This window comes from Sylvia atricapilla, chromosome Z, assembly GCF_009819655.1.
Source record: "Sylvia atricapilla isolate bSylAtr1 chromosome Z, bSylAtr1.pri, whole genome shotgun sequence".
NCBI lineage: Eukaryota > Metazoa > Chordata > Aves > Passeriformes > Sylviidae > Sylvia > Sylvia atricapilla.
The window spans coordinates 82,619,100-82,636,936 of NC_089174.1; the positions used below are offsets into that span (position 1 = coordinate 82,619,100).

Below are 17,837 nucleotides of genomic sequence, written 5' to 3' on the forward strand. Positions count from 1 at the left end.
GGGACAGAGGTGGTGTTACTTACACCATACAGCTCTGTGCGGATTCTTACGAAGCACCTCCTGTACCAAGTTCCAGTGTCACTCTCTATTTCTATGAGCTCATCTATCTGCTTGGGTGTTTTGATTCTGGTAACCTGAGAACAAAAACAGAACAAAAATATTTGTTATTTGTAGTTCCTGGAATCATGAACTGCCTATGGAGGAGAATTAGTGGGGTTTATTACACCCCATCTACTAAAAATAAGCAAATACTCAACCTGTGTCTACACTAGACATGTTTTAGATGCAGAAAGAACAGTAACGCATTGTAATACTGAAGCCTTTATGGACGCAACTGTTTCAGAAAACTCTATATTCAAGGCATGCAGGAAATACTTGTCCTCTGGCTACAAAAAGCTGTGGCTGTCATATTCTTCTAGAGAGTTGTTGTATATACCTCCAATGCCACAAAGAATAAAACATTAATTTTAACCACCAGATAACCATGCCCAGAATTTGCCTTCAAATTCTGACTTGCTGTCACAACACTGTTGGAAGTATTTTGATTAAAGATACAATAATGAAAACAGAAGTATTCAAAATGTCATAAATTAGTAGTTGGACAACCTTTTATTATTTTGTTATTTTTTCCAGCGTTAAACAGAGAATTTAATGAAGAGAGAAAAGTGATGTGAAATGATCTGGAACAATGCGTGTTATTGCTGTTATGAATAATCATCTACTTATCTAAAGTGAAATGAGATAAACAGTCATCAGGTAAAAATACAGAATTACCAGTGACAGGGAATGTAATGTGTCCTACAATGCTAATTTTTACTTTTATTCTCTTGTGTAGCAGAACCAGGACATGCTACATGGTCTTTCCACACACAGGACCTGACAAACTCATACTACTGTATGATTTTTGTTTAGTTTCTGCTCTGGTCTCAGCTTCATAGTGATATCACAAAAGGCACTGCATTAATCCACAGTTTATTTTAAAAGGAGATGAGCAGAGAACAGAAAGACAATTAATAAAATGGGGAAAGGGAGATTGGGGAAACATATATATCCTAGGACCATTGTATGTCACAGGGGACAAAAGTTCCCTGGCCTTGGTGGTTCTTTAACATATGAAAAGTCTTAATGAGTTAGGATAATAGTCCATCTGGAACATGCAAATTCAGCATGTCAGTGTATGAAGAATGAAGAAAACCACCGAAACCCAGAAAAGAAAACCTATTTTAAAGCAAATTATGCTTCTGTTCAAAAACAATGGTTAGAAATATGCAGTTTAAGTTTTAAAAAATGAAGTCTTGTTGTAAAGAAAAATATTTGCAGGAAAAAGAATTAATACATGGTAATTGAGGAGTAGAGAAAATTTTGATTTTAAGGACGAAAAGTTTGGTTGTGTTTTTTTTTTGTTGTTGTTGTTGTTTTTTTTTAACTGAAATATTTAAACCAAGAGGTCTAATAAATAGGTATTTTAAAAACCCAGGAAGTTAATAATGTACATAAACATCTAACTTTGGTAGTTCCATAACTGAAGACACTATCAATTTATTAGTGTCTGTTAGTGTCACTGCTTTCAGGACAAATTCTTCAAAGTATGAAGAGCCACTTTCTCAATTAATTTAGGAACCAGAAGACTCCATTTTTGGATTAACTCTAAAACCAACTGCTTGTCAGTTGATGCCACTTCTTCCTAAAGGCTTGAAAATAATCCCCTCAGTAATATGAATAACAAGAATAAACATAACTTGTGAAAAAAAAGCTTCTGGAAAAAGATTAAATGAATATAATATGGGAAAATGCATTAAAGAAAATCACACCAAAACTACAGACATAATGGAGAAAAAGTTACATTTTCTGTACAGTCAGAAAAAATACTATCAAAGTGTGTCTGATGTAACTAACAACATGAAGTGGAAGAAAACAGTAAAGCCTAAGTCATAGAATGGCATTGGAAAAGCAAAGGAGGAGTTTGGAAAGTTTAGGACAAGTATGTGAATAAATCACAGAGAAAAATGTCCCAATATTGAGGACTAATTTAGAAAAAAAAAGAAATATAAAGGATATGTCAAACAAATTATACGTAAGTTCTTTGCTTTCTGGGTTTTATGAGATGAAGTGCTGATGTTGTACAACAAGAAGAGAATGATGCATTTTCTAATCATATTAATGCAAGCTAAAAATAGGGAATTCTATATATGTCTAACCTTGACACACAGCACAGTATTTCTAATCTCAACTTGATATATGGAGTAGAGTTTTCCTACAGCTCAAGGCAGAAACTGGCAAAATTAATGGCTGATCAATTTACAAAAGCAACTGTAGATAAAGAGGCTGAGTGTCACATTTTAACAACTGTAGAGACAAAGTCTTGTTAGATCACAAGACCTGGAAACAACAAGCACGTGCTTTGTTTTCTTCTCCACAGCTGCTTTAGGACGTGATTACAATTACGTCAAAGTGACGTGAGAGGCTTATCCTTCCTCCCACATTTTCTCCTAGCACATTTCTGTCTTCTTCCTTGTGCCTATAAAGGGGTTCAGGGTCAGTGCCACGGCTGACTGTGAAATCAGTCAAAACCAAACCCCTGGAGTCACCAAGGCAGGCATATTCTGTCTGAAAGCAGCTCAGATCAGCAAGAGCCAATTGTGAAATTACACCATAGCTATATATGGTGTTAGGCAAATCCCTTTACTCATAAATTACATCAGAAAATAAAACATTAGATTAGGTGGGATTAGGGCTAGGTCACCAGTGTACCAATAAATGTGGGTTTAACATGGTAAATGTGCTAACCAGCTTTCTTTCAAGTTAAATATAGGAATTCTTGAGCTTCTTTGTGGAAAAGTTTAAATGGAAGCAATGGAAACTATACCCAAGGCAGCAAACTGCAAGTCTCAATGGGATAGAAGTTATGTGGTCAGCTGGTCATTCCTCAAGACTGCCTGCAAATACAGAACTTGAAGAGGATTTCTTAATTGAGTTATATGTGCATTATAATAAGAAGAAAGCTTCTAGAAAATGAAAAAGATCCCACACATGGTTCTGAGGGAGCAGAGTGCACATACTGCCACAGCACTGCACAAGCTGGAGAGGCCAACTGGATTTCCAAGTAAGAAAGTGCTGTTTGATCCTACTGCATCCAGGAAGACAAGATTGTTCTGTACAGTCTTCATAAATAATAAAGATACCATAAAAAAATCTGGGTTTGAATTGTCATTTTATCCTCCAATAGAAACCCCCATCAATACTTTATATAGTTTTGTAATTAGGTCTCAACAAAATGAATTTGAGCTTTCAAAATATTTTGGGAATATTAAATGTTTGAAATTACTATTACATAGAAGTGAAAATGTAGTTTTTGAAACCATTATTTTACATGATTTGAATGGAAAAATATTCCAAATCCTAAAGACACAACAGCTAACTCATTTGGACTTCTATATGCCTACTGTTATTACTCAGAGTCAAAACTTAATAAATAAAGAACAGATGGAATCTGTTAACTATCTTGGTACACCAGATAAAATTATCATGCTTTGGCTTCATACACCCATGAATATCCTGACCAAAGGCAGATTTCTTATCAGGCATTGTATATATAACAATTTTAGTAGGAATTCACAATGCTTTTTATTTAGGCATTTAGAGTGCAAAAAATTGGCTTAAACATTTAGAGTATTAAAATTGATTGCTTAAGCTGTCCAGACCTCACCAGCCAGGAGGCTTGCTGATGTGATAGGCGATTGGCTTTAAAAGCAATACTCACAGTGAAGACTTTCTCAGGCTGGCCACGAGCACGCATGTTTGTGTCATGAATTTGCTTGAGTATCATCCAAGCTTCATCATGTTTTCCAACCTAAACGTTAGAACAAAACATTTAAGTGCAACATGCAAGTAAATTAAGTTACTCATTACAGTCCCTGAACCATCTAAAATGCCTGTTTGGGAGAGGTCATGATATAAAACAAAAATAATTTTGACTGGAATCTAGAAACTGTTTGGGAAGTTATACCTCCAGCAGGAACCGTGGGCTTTCCGGCATAAAGGTGAGGGCAACCACAGAAGAGACACAAGGCAGTGCACAGACAATCACAAATACTCGCCAGCTGTGGAACTGGTAGGCAGAGCCCATGCTGAAACTCCATCCTGTGGAAGTAGAAATTCACAAAATGTAGACAAATAAGGAGAATTATATGCGTTATCCTATATACGCTGCTTCTTGGAGGTGCACAATAATATCTATATTTAAATGAATCCTAACTGATGTATTTCCACAAATATTGGTCATCTAAAAAATAGTTTTACACTACAACTTTTAGTTTCTTGTATATTACAAGTCATGAGGGAAAGTAGTTGTATTACAGATGAAAGACATTTTTATGCAGGGATGAATAAGCATCTTTCAATTCTCTTAGCAAAGTCTGTATTAAGGTAGTTATGTGAACCAAACAAGGACATCATCGTCATGCATAAGAATATATATACCAAGAAATAGTTTTCTGTGAGCAATGGAAGTGAAGAGAATTAAAAATCTACACACAGATTATATATTTTATGTAATTATATAGCTTTCCTTAGCATTAACTTTTTCTACAAAGTTGATTTCAATACTCTTTCTTAATAAAAATCACCTATGTGAATCTGGAGGGCTGGTAGTTCAGCTTTTTAATAAATATCTGGTTGGTTGCTATACTATGACTAGATTATTGAAATGTTATAATTGTAAGAAAACTAAGAATTGATCTTAAGAAAGAGAAAAGTAGTATTTGGGGAACTACCTGGCCTTTTATTCTAGCTTCAGTACAGCAGAAATTTTCAAGTAAAATTTTCAATGATAACTTATTAAAAGGTGAGTGGAAGATATAAATAATGGTAAAGGACAGAAGAGGTTACTGGAAGAAAATGAAATCTTGCCTAATGAAAGAACTGATGTACTGGATTAATCTATTATTTGCTACCAGACTTTTCTAGGTAAAAGGCATGGTTAATTAAATCTGTCTGAATGTCAGTAAGTAACTGGTAGGACATAGTACCAAATGGCCTATTAAATAGTTCTCCGAAGGAGGTATTTATCTGAGAAATGTAAAGCATGTTTTGCATTGTAAAGATTCTATGCTGTGGATCAGAAACACATTATTGGGAAAAACTTCTTTCCCATAATAAAGTACGTACATACTACCATGTGAAAAATACTGTCAACCCATGATTTTTTTTTTAATTTTTTTCTCAGTTGTTTGGAGAAACATCTTGATCAGCATATGTGGGAATGTGTTTATTTCTGGTCTCTTACAAACTTCCTATGTTTCTGAAATTGTATCAATTTGCTCTACAGCCTTTTAGCACTGCCACCTTTACCTCAGGGAGAACAAAATCAGTAAGAAGATGAAAGATGAAATCAGAAAGAGTACTGACAATGATCTTGAAATTCCATGTTACTTTTTTTCAAGTTAGGCTCCATACAGACATATTTTACTGCTCAAAATGTCTTCCAACTAAACAAGGATATCTAAAAAATTCATCTTAAATTTTATTCCAAAGTAAAACCTGGAATTGAAATTTACAAACAAACATGTAAACAAAACAAGTCATAAGAGTGTAATAGAATTCACTCTTTTGATTGTTGCAAAATGTTAGCATTTGATGGTATGGAATTTCAAGTCTTAAATAATATGGGTGTATGTCCTGGGTTGTAGTATAGGATGTGCACAAAGTATTCTATCACCATCTTTATGAACTGATGAATCCAATTGTTGGAGCAGTGTTCTTCCCAGGCCTCTCTCCCTCTAGGGTGCCTTCTGTTAATGGCCCATCAATGCCTTGTGCATGACTCAGAGATACTCCCTCCGGGAGCTATCTCTCTTTAATGGGCCATCAAGGACCCACTGCATGACTCATCATCCCATTGTGAGATGCTTCACCCAGGAGGAGGAGCCAAGCATTCTCACCTGGATATAAGCTGGGATTTGGGACAGTACAAACAGCCCTCACCCACTGGATTCCCAGAGGACAAGAGCTACCAGACCTTTCTATGGGATCACTGCTCCAGGAAGACCACCTCACCTGGACTGCTTCCATCATCCTGCTCAGGTTGTATTCTGACTCTATCAGTGGTCTTCTTGTATTATTGTGTTTATTTTATTTTACGTTTTTTTCCTTTTTCTTCTCATTAAATGGTATTTCTGACTTGGATCCTCTCATTGGTTTTACTTTCAAACCACTACAGTGTTTTTTACATCTAAATTGTGAAGGGAAGGAAGTAAAGGAAGGTTTGTAGTGTGTTAATGAAGCAACTAGAGACTGGGAATTCAGCTAGTTGGGATGGACAGTGGCCTGGCCTCAACTGTTTGCCCAGGAGGCATCAGCACGAAGACATGGGAAATCGGAGTATAGGCAGGGAAACTTATGGGAGTAAAACTTATGGGGAGGGAAACTTATGGGGAAAGGGAGTACAGACAGTGTGGGCAGGGAAACTTACGTTCAGGTTATGGTGAGAAAGAGATCATGGGAATTGTTATGCAGATCAGGCTGTTACATATAAGGTTATGTGTTAATAATTGGTCAGTTACTTTTCCATATATGGTCACTGTTCATAGGTATATATGGTTGCTGTTCATAGGTTCTTTGTTCTGTTCCCAAAGTTAAAGAATGTCCTGCTCCCTATAGTATTTGTCCTCTGCTGACTGCCCACCCCAGGGCTTCATCCACTGCGGCTACTATGTATGGCTTCTGGTTTTTGTTAACTGCCTTAATAAATGTTTTTTTGGGCAACCACACTCGTACCTGCTCCTTTTAGTTCCCCAGTAGCCACAGCAGACCCACAGTGATGGTCATCTTGGTCAAGCCAGACACATATGAAACTCCCAGGGGACTGAGCCCAGACCTTCAGGCCCCTTTGAGTTTCCTCAGGACTCTGAGCTGATGGTGACTTAATAGGGAGAGGCATCCTCAATCCAGTTGTCCAAAAAGGAATTATAACAATGTGAAAACAACAATCAATAAGGCATACGCTATAAAAGTGAACTGGAAGAAGGCAGCAATGAGGGGCCAAAAAGCCTGAGGCTGGGCTCAGGCAGGAGTATTTATACATCCCAGTGTGGGAGGGGAGTTAAGGAGGGGTCTGAGAGAAGGGCCCAATAGGGGAGAATGATTGAGAATATTAAAATTCCAGCACCAAAAATCAACCTATGGTAACACCAAGAATGAGGAACCTTCTAGCAACCGTTTGCATAGAGAGCATGTGATTCAGCCTATTGCTGTTGCACTTAAACCAGGGTTTCCCATGGAATTACTCCAAAGTTTTCCTCCTCCTTGGGGAAACCACCATCTACAGAACTAGATTTATTGCTGGATTGTGATAAAGCTGCTGACCCTGAATCAGGGTGAACCCTGTTCCTCAAGTCAGGTCAAACAGACCATGACAAGAGACCACATCTCTGTTTTGGATATTGTGTAAAACATGCTATTCTAATAATTAGAATTGCATCTTTCATTAAGTAATTTGAAGTATAGAACAAAACCACCTGACAGGGAATTTGCAAAATAATTTTTTGGTGTAGGTAATTTTTGGTCTGATCTGAATCAGACTGATTCAGAATTTTTGAAAATCTGAACTTTTCAAAAATCTGAATTTTCAAAAATTTTGAAATTGAATTTGAAAAACCTGAATTTTTGAGTTGATCTGAATCTCTGGGCAGCTGTGCAACTGTTAGTGCTGCAGAGAAGGCTGCACAGGATGGGAGTTTTCATCTTTCAAGACGTCTAGTATCAATCAAGGTACTGGCTTTTGTTACTAGAAACTGTTCCAGAAATACAGAAAACTGTTCCAGAAATACACTGGTACTGTTAGATGTCTGCCTTTCACAGCTTCAGTTTATGTTTTATGAGATTGAACTGTACAAAGGGCAGTTCTGTGGTAAATGAAATCAACCTGGCTTTATATCTGTTATAATGCAACAGCAACATCTTGTGCTCTGTAGCCAGTCCTGGAAAATGCTCTTGGTAATTTATTTTTAGTTGTCATTTATTAATATAAGTGAACCGAACTGCACTTAATTAAAAGGAATAAATGCAATGTTCATTCTGCTGTCGTTGTGACAACCTACAAAACATCTTCTTTACTCCTCAAAATACCTGAGGGACATGTCAAGTAAAACATTCATTATAGTTTTTATTGCTTTTGTTCCATCTTTTTCACTATGTACTGTATTAGCTGCTGCAATTTTTTTTTTTGTGATTTAATGTATCTGCTGAATTAATGATTAAGATGAATGTCAGGATTATAAAAAGCAATTTGTAGAAAAAAATTTGAAACTGCAACAGTTTTCTGGAGGTTGTTCTTCCCATCTATTCCAGCACCAGCACTAGATCAGCAAAACAAACATATTTCAAATGCACAGCAAGTTTGGATTTATTTTTATACTTAACACATCCTTTTTCCCCAGGTCATGAGCTAATCTGGATAATGGAGCCATTAGAGCAGCTCTGAATTTAGCTCACAAAGTGGCTTTCATTCCTTTTGTATGCAAGTCTTGAAACTAAATGAAATTGTGTTCTTGGCTGTAAGTCAAACTCCTTCTCCCCTGATTTATGGCAGAATAGCAAAAGCACAGCAGCACTACATGGCTGCATTCAGTGCAGTGCTCAGCAACTGGAGCCAACCTTCACCCTTGCTCCCTGGCTATGCTGTATTCCAGAGTCATTAATCTTGAGAAAGGGGGCAAGTCCCAATGTTCCATGAATTGCACAACATTTGGACCAAATGCATTTTGGGAATAATGCACTGTAGAGAAACCCAAACCCTGTGATGGCTGAACCTGAAGCTGCTGCAGGAACTTGCTAAATACCACCCTCCTGCTTTCCTGGCTTCTGGAAAAGGCCAAGTGAATCACAGACATGGTAATTACTGATTACAGAAACACAGGAGCACACAGTGGAGCAAAATGAAAATGTACAAGATGCTAGTCTGTATCAAATCACCAATTTATGAGCTGAGCACAATGTCAACAAAATCTTGTCTCACAAAACAGCTCCATCAGCTCCATAACACTAATATATCAAAAGGATATTATAAAATTCTTTCTCCAAAGGGGAGAAAATTTGTCAGAGACTTTCTAAATATATATAGAGGGAAAGCTATTCACATTAAGATTAATTTTATGAATGTATAATACTTGCTAAACAGCAAGTATCTTCAAGCACAAGAATCCTCTCCTACAGTAGACATGTTACTAGAGAGCAGTTTTATGGGGATAATTTGCTTAACTTTCCACAATAAGGGGTGTGAGGAACATGATAGGTCTCTACAAATTCATACGCATTACACTAAATTGCAATGTAGGCAACCAAAAACATGGGTGCCCACAGGCTCTGTATAAATACTGGCCGACAAGGAGACAGCTTATATATTTACCAGAGGAATAAAGTTGTGAACACCTTTCCAAGACACTAAAGTTGGTAAAGAAAATCCAATCAAACATTGTTATTTTATGGCATGGTTAGCTAAAGACTGAGCATTTTAACAATTTTTGTTAGTCATGCAGTACAAATAAGAAGAACTAGTTTCATGGCAGTGTCATAAATTACTAAAACTCTATTTTTCATAGATTTCTGTCTTTTAGTAGATCAAAGGTGAGAGCAGATGCAGAAACATACTTAAAAATTACAGATGGGGGAGAAAGAAAACCAAGGCACTTACAGTAATTCATAGACTTGACAGATTCTTCCAAAGAATAATTTACATGATTTTATAGCTTTCCTTTTTTCTGTTTTAGCACACAACCTTGGGGCAGAAGTCATCTTTCTAGCCTTCATTCTAAATGTTTTTGTTTGAAATATTTATGGTAACTAAGAAGCATGATTGCTCTAAATTGTCACTTGGTGGCACTGTTACCATATGCAATACAAATAAAGCTTACAACGATTACAGGAAAACTTTTACTATCAAGTGCTGCTGTTTTGTTGAGTATTTCCCTAACCTAAGCTAAAGCAAAATGATAAGGACTTGAAATATTTTGAAACTTGCATCACTTATTATTACACTTACATTTTTTCTGCCCTAGCATTACCAAGTTTAACTGTCAGTGTCATCTAAGATTTGAGACCATATATTGCTACTCATTAGATTAAAGGTGAAATATCACTGAAACTGAAAAAAAGAAATGTTCAGGTAAGTTACATAGCTGAGGAAGATCTGCACACATTTTTACAAAACTGGATGAAAATCATGATTCTATACAATTGCAGAAATGACGTTTTCAGAATTCTTCTCTGTTATATTGTTGTGAAATTCCAGTAGCGCAAAGTAGAACATTTATCTTTTCTGTGATTAAATTATTAATATCACATGGGGAAAGGCAATGTTATTTTTAGCCTGTATAGATAGATAGATACTCTACGAACCTTGTCTCAACATGTCAGCTGCTGGTAATTTCTAAAGAAGGAATCTGGAAATTAAATACCTGAGGTGTGGCAGGCCATGATGGAAGCAACTTAACAAAGGTCCATGGTTCTCTAGCTAAATGCAACTAGCCCTTGAGGATCACCAGTTCAATGGAAGAAGAATCTAAAAGTGTTCAACAGATGTACTTTGTAAGCACATTAGACTCAGAGTTTGTCTGCTGACACTTAAAACTGTGATGAGAAGGATCAAGGCATTTTCTAAAGACACATTTCCTCTGTCACAGAGAAATGAGTTTGTAAGCACAGACTGAAGTCACTCCTCTGTGCTGGCATGGATATTTATCTGAAGACCTTTGAAAATCAGGTCTCCAGTCACTCCAATAGGCAGTATTTTCTATTCAGACAGCCCCCGGGACAGCTGCAAGAATAACTGACCTTGCATAGAAAATAATTTACTCTCAAATACTATCATGGTATTACATGGTCCTGCACAGCACTGTGGTTCAGGTGCAGTACCTCTGATCAGTGACATCAACAGTCCACTTTTTAAATTTCTCTAATACCTACTGTGGAACTCCTTGAAAAGTTTTACTTTTCATTGAGGAGGAAGTTTGTGTATCCTCATATTTCAGACAATATTATGGTAGGATGTGTGCCCAAAATTTGAGGTTTAGTAATGACAAGTAAGGCTTTTACTTAATCTTACATATACTCTGCAGAATAATGACAGTGATGTTAGGTTTGTTTCCTTGAAACAGAAATGCTAATATATAAGGCCTGATAGGAAAAAAAACAACACATAAAAGTTAGTTAAATCAGAATATTTAGAAATACTGGGATGCGGGTAGATGCGGAGGGAAAGCAAGGGAAATTTCTAAGTTGTGTGAATGGTTTGAAATGGTCTGTCTGAAATCTGACTTTCATTTGGCCCTAAAGTATGGCTGTATTAAGATGCTGTGACTCACAGTACTCAATGCAGTCAGGAAGATAATATTTAAAATGAAGAAGAGAAGAACAGAATTAATCATATAAGAGAATTAAAGCAGTATCCTTAATAAGAGAACTGCAGGTACCCAATAGCCTGCTCATGTTATCTATCTAATCTTGGCAGATGCTGGAAGTGACAAAGGGTGTCTAATTACAGGTTTATTTATGATTATGAAATCAGAATCATTCTTCCCTCCCTAGTAGATAAGTATTCAAACCTGTAGGTCTTGAAGCAGGCTGTTGCCAGTACCAGGCCTGATGGAAATGGCATGCCTGTATCTTGAATTGAACAAAGGAAGCTATTCTTGCACTTCAGTTTTCTTTACTGGAAGGGATACTGGGCCAACCAAATAAAACAGAGACATGAATACAACAAAATCACACATTATCCATTCATAGGTTATGAAGTCTACATTATATGTTATAAGTTATGAAGGGCAGAAGAGAAGCTACACTGAATCAGAGAGCAAGGACCTGCAAATTAAATTGACTATTATAAATTTTCTACATATTCACCCTATATACTCTGTTTCAGGGGACTATTCCAACTATTCAGAAGTTATAGCTGTTCCAATAGCTCTACCAAACAATGGCAAAAGAGAAAAGAGCATTCTTGTCTTAAATTTGGAGACAAATTTAAGGAGAAAACACTCTGAAATGAGTGCTTCCTCTGAAGAGAAAGGCTCCAGTAATCACTTTTGCCAATAAGAAAAGAATACCAGTGGGTGAAAGTGGGGGAAAAAAAGGCAAACTGCTATTAACAAAAAACCCCACCAAAAAAAACAAAACCAAACCTCCAAAACCCCCAAACAAACAAACAAAAAAACCCCCATAAAACCAACCCCCAAAAGGGTGCCTGCTTCAAGACTGTACAGGTTTTAATATTTATCTGATAGGGAGGCAAAAAGGATTCTGATTCCATAATCATAAATTATTTGGTACAAGAAGCAGCGTATGGTATTTTCAGAATTGCTTTTGCCTCTTCAGCCCTTACTATATGACTGAGAAATTACGATAGCAAGAGTTTCACTTACAGTTCACAGAGTGGACAAACTCCATTTTCACTAATGTAAAGCAGTGCTAGAACAAATGTTCACCTCTACAGATAAACAGCATGTTAAAAGCAAACAAAAAGCCCTTGCCTTAATACAGTTTACAGGAAACATTCTGTCTTGAATGGTAGCTGCAGGAATTAGCTGACATCAAAATAGTTGACAGGAGATGAAGATTTCTGTCTCTTAAGTTATCTTGCACAGAGGGATACACACTGTTTTTTCACTTCAGTTTGTCTCCAAGCCATCACCCTCCATAACATCATCCAATTATACAAGGTTTTCGCAATCTGTGTTGTTTTATTGTTGTTTTCTGTATATTTGTATGATGGATCTCTATCTATACAATAATACTTAGCCAGGTTAAATCTTAACTCAATGCTGTAAGACCTCAGTAACACTGAAGAGGTGTAAAAATAAGATTTCAATCAGAGCCAAAATACACACAGGTTTGGAAGAGAATGTACTGTTAAAATGCACAAAGAAAGGCATTGGCATGCAATGCAAAGCCATTATCCCATAAGAGGAGCAGAAAAAGATAGACCTCATGTCTTGTGGTGATTTTATTAGGATAATTTATTCCCTAATCATCTGCTTTATGGCCAGAAATGGCTGCTGCAGCTTTAAGATGCTATGGGGTGGGAGCATCCAGGGGTGGGGCTGGGACCCTTGAGCTCTTGTAGGGTTGGTTTAAACACTCACTTTACCTGTACTGTGGGCTGGGCTGCCAGACAGATACTTTTGTTGGATTAGGTTTTTTGCTAGCTTGAAGCAAGAAGACTTTTTTTTTTTCTTTTTTTTTTTTCCCTACCCTGGAGGTTGTACCGGGAATCCTCTCAGCAGCTTTTTTCTTTCTCTGTTTTCTTTTTATTTTTTTTTTTCTTGAAATGTTTCAGCTTGAACTGAAGCTGAACTAACATGAAAAAGGACAGTAAACCCTGCTGCAAGGAAGAGACTAAAGCCAGAAAGGTTACCATCTATTCTGCCTGAGCAGCTGCACAAACTCCTGTTCCTCCCCTTTCCTGAGACAAAGAGGGCAGCCACTCTCTTTGCCTCCTGGACACACAGTCTGGTGGAGGGTGGGGTTAATGTTTTGAAATTTCAGTATCTAGCATTTATTCAGTCATTTTCTGGACCTTGTGGGGGCCCTTTTTTTGTTTGTTTGTTTTTGGGTTTGGTTTGGGTTTTTTTGTCAATAAACAATTGGCTTCTTTTTTTCCATTTGCACCCACTGGTATTCATTTCTCATTGGCAAAAGGGATTACTGGAACCCTTCTCTTTGGAGGAAACACCCATTTCAGAGTGTTTTCTCCTTAAATTTCTCTCCAAACTGAGACACATCCACTTTGTCCAAAGCTCCTGGTTTCCTGATAAACTGCACCTCATTCTTAAGGGATTTAGGGTTGTTATCCAATATTTTGACCCAGGAGATGTGCTTGGCTGATGTGGGATTACCATCCAGAACTTTGTGAGCTTTTCCTAGACTGATGCTGATATCAACTATTCATTGCACCCAACAAAATGACTCTTCATGAAAACAAGGGCTAAGAGTAAAGAATTCCACCTCAAGGAAAGGAAGAAAAGATGCCATTGATGAGGAGTGGACACAGGTCTCTAATGCTGCTGTTTGTTTAACCTTGCTCACTGGAAAGTTTCCATTCTCAAGCAAGGCAGAAATAGTGGGAATGCATTTTGCTAAGTGTAATGTCTCCACCACCATGCAGGATGCAATTTTGCACCTTAGGAATTCTGAACACAATTGCAATGCAACTATCCCTTAGGACTGGAAACCTGCCAAAAAAGCACTTCAGTACAATATTGCAGCATCTTGGCTTTGATCACCATTAAGAGTTTTTCCTCTGTCCTGTCTTTTTACCAGACTTCATACACCCATTACCCGGAATTGAGCCTGAGTAGTTTCAACATGGCTTTATTCTGAATGCAAATATCATTATATTCCTCGGGAAGTGTGTATATGCTCATTTGTTAGAGTCCTTGGTTAATGAGCACAGGTTTTGAAAGCTTGCTAGGTCATATCTCTAATTTTCTGCTTAGAAGTTAAATCAATGTTTCTAAAATATTCTACTTTGTGCATTCTCAGAGTAATTTTCTTCCTCTCTACCCCATAGTTTATAGAATACAAATCAATGCAAAATCTCTCCTGGAACTTAAGTGGATTGCATACTCCCAAAATTTAAAATGAGAGATAGCATGTAGCTATTTAAATAAAGTAAATATGCATATTACAGGCTAGAATGTTCTGAACTTCCCTTATGTGCACTCATGGCCCTTGTTCAGAGAAAACTGCCAGTTCAGAAAATCTGGTAGAAATGAGCATAGAAAAACACAGGTCAACTTTTCTCCAGGGTTCAGATGCAAAACATGAAAAGAGCTAAAAAGTGATGCGTAATCAAAAGCTCAAAAGTTTTGTTTTCCTTTAAATGTCTGCTTTTGTCACATTTCTGCTTATAAATTTGATTCAGAAAACTTTCTTCTTTTAGTTGAAGACTTGTATAAAGCTACATTGTATGGCACCCCTCACATTCTCATGGAAGTAAATAATTTTTACTGCTCTGATGCTCTTTTACATTTTGAATCTTCCTAATGCCTTGTAATGCCATTGACTCAGCAAAAAAATATTAGTGCTGGGATGGTTATAGTTGAGTGGTTTATATCCTTCCTGAATTTAATGACCACCAGACATTTTTCAAATGGATTTGTAGAATACCATGTAGCTAACTAAGGCTAACCATGGAAAAAGATTTATTTATCTTAATTTTTTTTGTGTGCCCGTATGGTCTGGAAGAATTATATTAAAACCCTGCTATCAAAAACCAGCAGTAGCTGAACTTTCTTAGATTGACAAACCAGATAAAAATGAACATAAAAACTAAAATGTATTTTTCCAATATGAACAAGGTCTATTCAATAACTACACTAAATTTACAACTGAGACTTAAAACTGTAAAAATAATGTTTTAAGTACTCAGATATGGATAAATAAATAAAAAAGAATTGGCCACCAAGGGTTAATATGTAGCTGAATATCTTATTACAAGGACTGCGGCACATAATTGATCTGACTATTTGGCTGACTGAGTCAGTGGCCCCAGAGATTTAGGTACTCATGCATTTCGACAAAGTCCTGGCTTGGGTCTGGCTCTGTGCAGCTGTTCAATGAAGGCACTTTACAATCTGCAAAACAAAGAGTAAAATCTGCCAGCCACAACACTGACAAATATCCCAACTTAGAGGCTTGTCAGTCCAAGAAAAGGTTATGTCAAGCTTTCCAGAGATGATGGTTCAAACAGACGCAATTAATGTCAGAAGTGGGGGAGAGAGCATGTGAAGAGATGCTGCTGTCAGGGCTTGAAAATAACATGGTCAATGTTGGCACAAAGACTGTGCAACCAAATGTCACCAAAACGTGTTTCAAACTTTGTATGAGCTTCATTTGTATATAACTTTAAATTTGTTTTAAGTTTTTTACCTCCGTTCTCCTACATATGCTTAGTAGTTTTCCACTACTTGAGTTGAAAAATGGTTTTATATTAATTCTGAAGCATCTGTTTGGATAGTGCTGAAGAGTTCAGAAAGAGTAAATCATTGAGAGAAGATAGAATCCACTTCTACAAAAATGTCAAATGTCAAATGTGCAATAGCCATTGTGAACAAAATCTATAAGGAAACACTTGTCTGCAACAAAATCTCTTCATATTGTTGTCCTACCCATACACAAAATACAGATACAATGATATCTGTGTATTGTGTGGTGCCCTCCACCATCCATCCACATCCCTGAGATCAAAAATGGTGCTGTTTGATGTGATGAGTTGTTGCAGGCACTACTAAAAGCAGCAGTTAGATGTGGAAACTAATTGAAAATGTGAGTGTTCTTGTCCTGCTCCAGGACTCACAGTGATTTATGTGCGTCTGGACTAAGGATATTTAAATAATGGGCTTGTGGAAAATAAGGAAAGAGAAGCAATTAATCAAAAAGGACAATCAGTAAAAGGCACAATGAAACACTGTAGCTTATGAAAAGAAAATGGGGCCTCCTTATCTAGCTTAACGTAGAAACAAAACATTAATTGAAATGCTGGAACAATATTTAAAGAATACCAAGAGGCCATGTCTTCTACCAGTGATACACATTTTATCTTTTGTACGCTGCTGCAGTGTAACAATAGAATAACTCTGCAATTCAATAAACTCTTTCAAAATTTAACTCTATTGTACTTATTTGTTTGAAAGGTGCTGCAAGAGAAATCTTATTTTCAATGAGCATTTCAGCGCTGTGATTTAAGACTTATTTCCTTTCTTTGTTATTTTGCTTGCTTCTTGTTTTGTGTTTGTTTTGAAAATTTAAAATTAAAAGGAGCAGTATCCTATCACAGTGTGAGAGAGACAGACTAAGCAGGTATTTTATGTGATCAAATTATTAGAGCCAACATGCACTCAAGGAATTATCTTCTCATCTAACAGAAGTCAATTGTACAAGCCTGGTCACTTTCTGGCTTAACTGTACAGACTATAGAGACTCTCTGTATATACTGTGAACCATGGGTCAGAAGCCTTGAATTCAAGCTTTGGTCAAACTTCCAATAAAATATTTTTTGCACACTTCAATCAAGTACTAATAATTCTCAGTCTATGACAATGGTGAAAGGGAGGTGGATTTTGCCTATGGACAGACAGTCACAGTGTTTGAAATGCAATTATCAAAAGAAACAATGAAAATACAGTATTTTAAAACAGAGAATTATTTTACATTCTTTCTTTTATACAGCTTCATTACTTCCTTGAGGGTGTAGAATCATATAGGAATCAAGTGTTTGTATCAGAGTGAACTAAATAATGTTTCTAGGAAAATAAAACAATTTAAAAGCCTTACCTTGATCTCTTTATCCACAATTCCTGACTTTTTTTTATTATATGGCAATGCCATTTTCATGAAACAACTAAGAGGGGGACCAAAACTTTCAACACCTAAAATCAAATTGCCCCAGTATTAAAAAGAGAACAATAGCAACTCAAACAGCAAGGGAGGAACAGTGAGTTGCAGAAAGCAGCATTTCTTCACCTTGCCCAGCACCAAAGCTGAGTAAATTTGGAATGGAAACCTCAGTCTAGAGACCTCACTATAAAATCTTAATGCTTATAACAGCTCATTTTATACTCTTTTCTGCTGCATCATTATAAGGTATAAAAAAGAGAGCTGACTTGGAAATACTAAGTGCACAAAGACTGTAAGAGAGGTAGATCAGATTTTGCTGTATTTTTTTATAGGTTCCTCTCTTACAAGTATGAGCAGAATAATACAGTCAGATGCTGCATTCAGATACTCAAGTAAACATGGATATTTGAATAGACCTCAGTGGAATTACTTTCACCAAAACAGGCATG

The 17,837-nt window shown here is 36.6% G+C and overlaps 1 protein-coding gene across 1 annotated transcript in view; it reads right to left on the reverse strand.

Moving 5' to 3' along the window:
• SV2C (synaptic vesicle glycoprotein 2C) overlaps positions 1–17,837 on the reverse strand; it is an 83,802-nt gene that overhangs the window by 17,933 nt on the left and 48,032 nt on the right. Inside the window, exons 4-6 of the mRNA XM_066339785.1 lie at positions 4,007–4,140; positions 3,761–3,850; positions 24–134 (exon numbers count right to left, since the gene is read on the reverse strand). Of these exons, the coding sequence (XP_066195882.1) occupies positions 24–134; positions 3,761–3,850; positions 4,007–4,140 (335 nt within the window). The remainder of the gene's footprint in view (positions 1–23; positions 135–3,760; positions 3,851–4,006; positions 4,141–17,837) is intronic.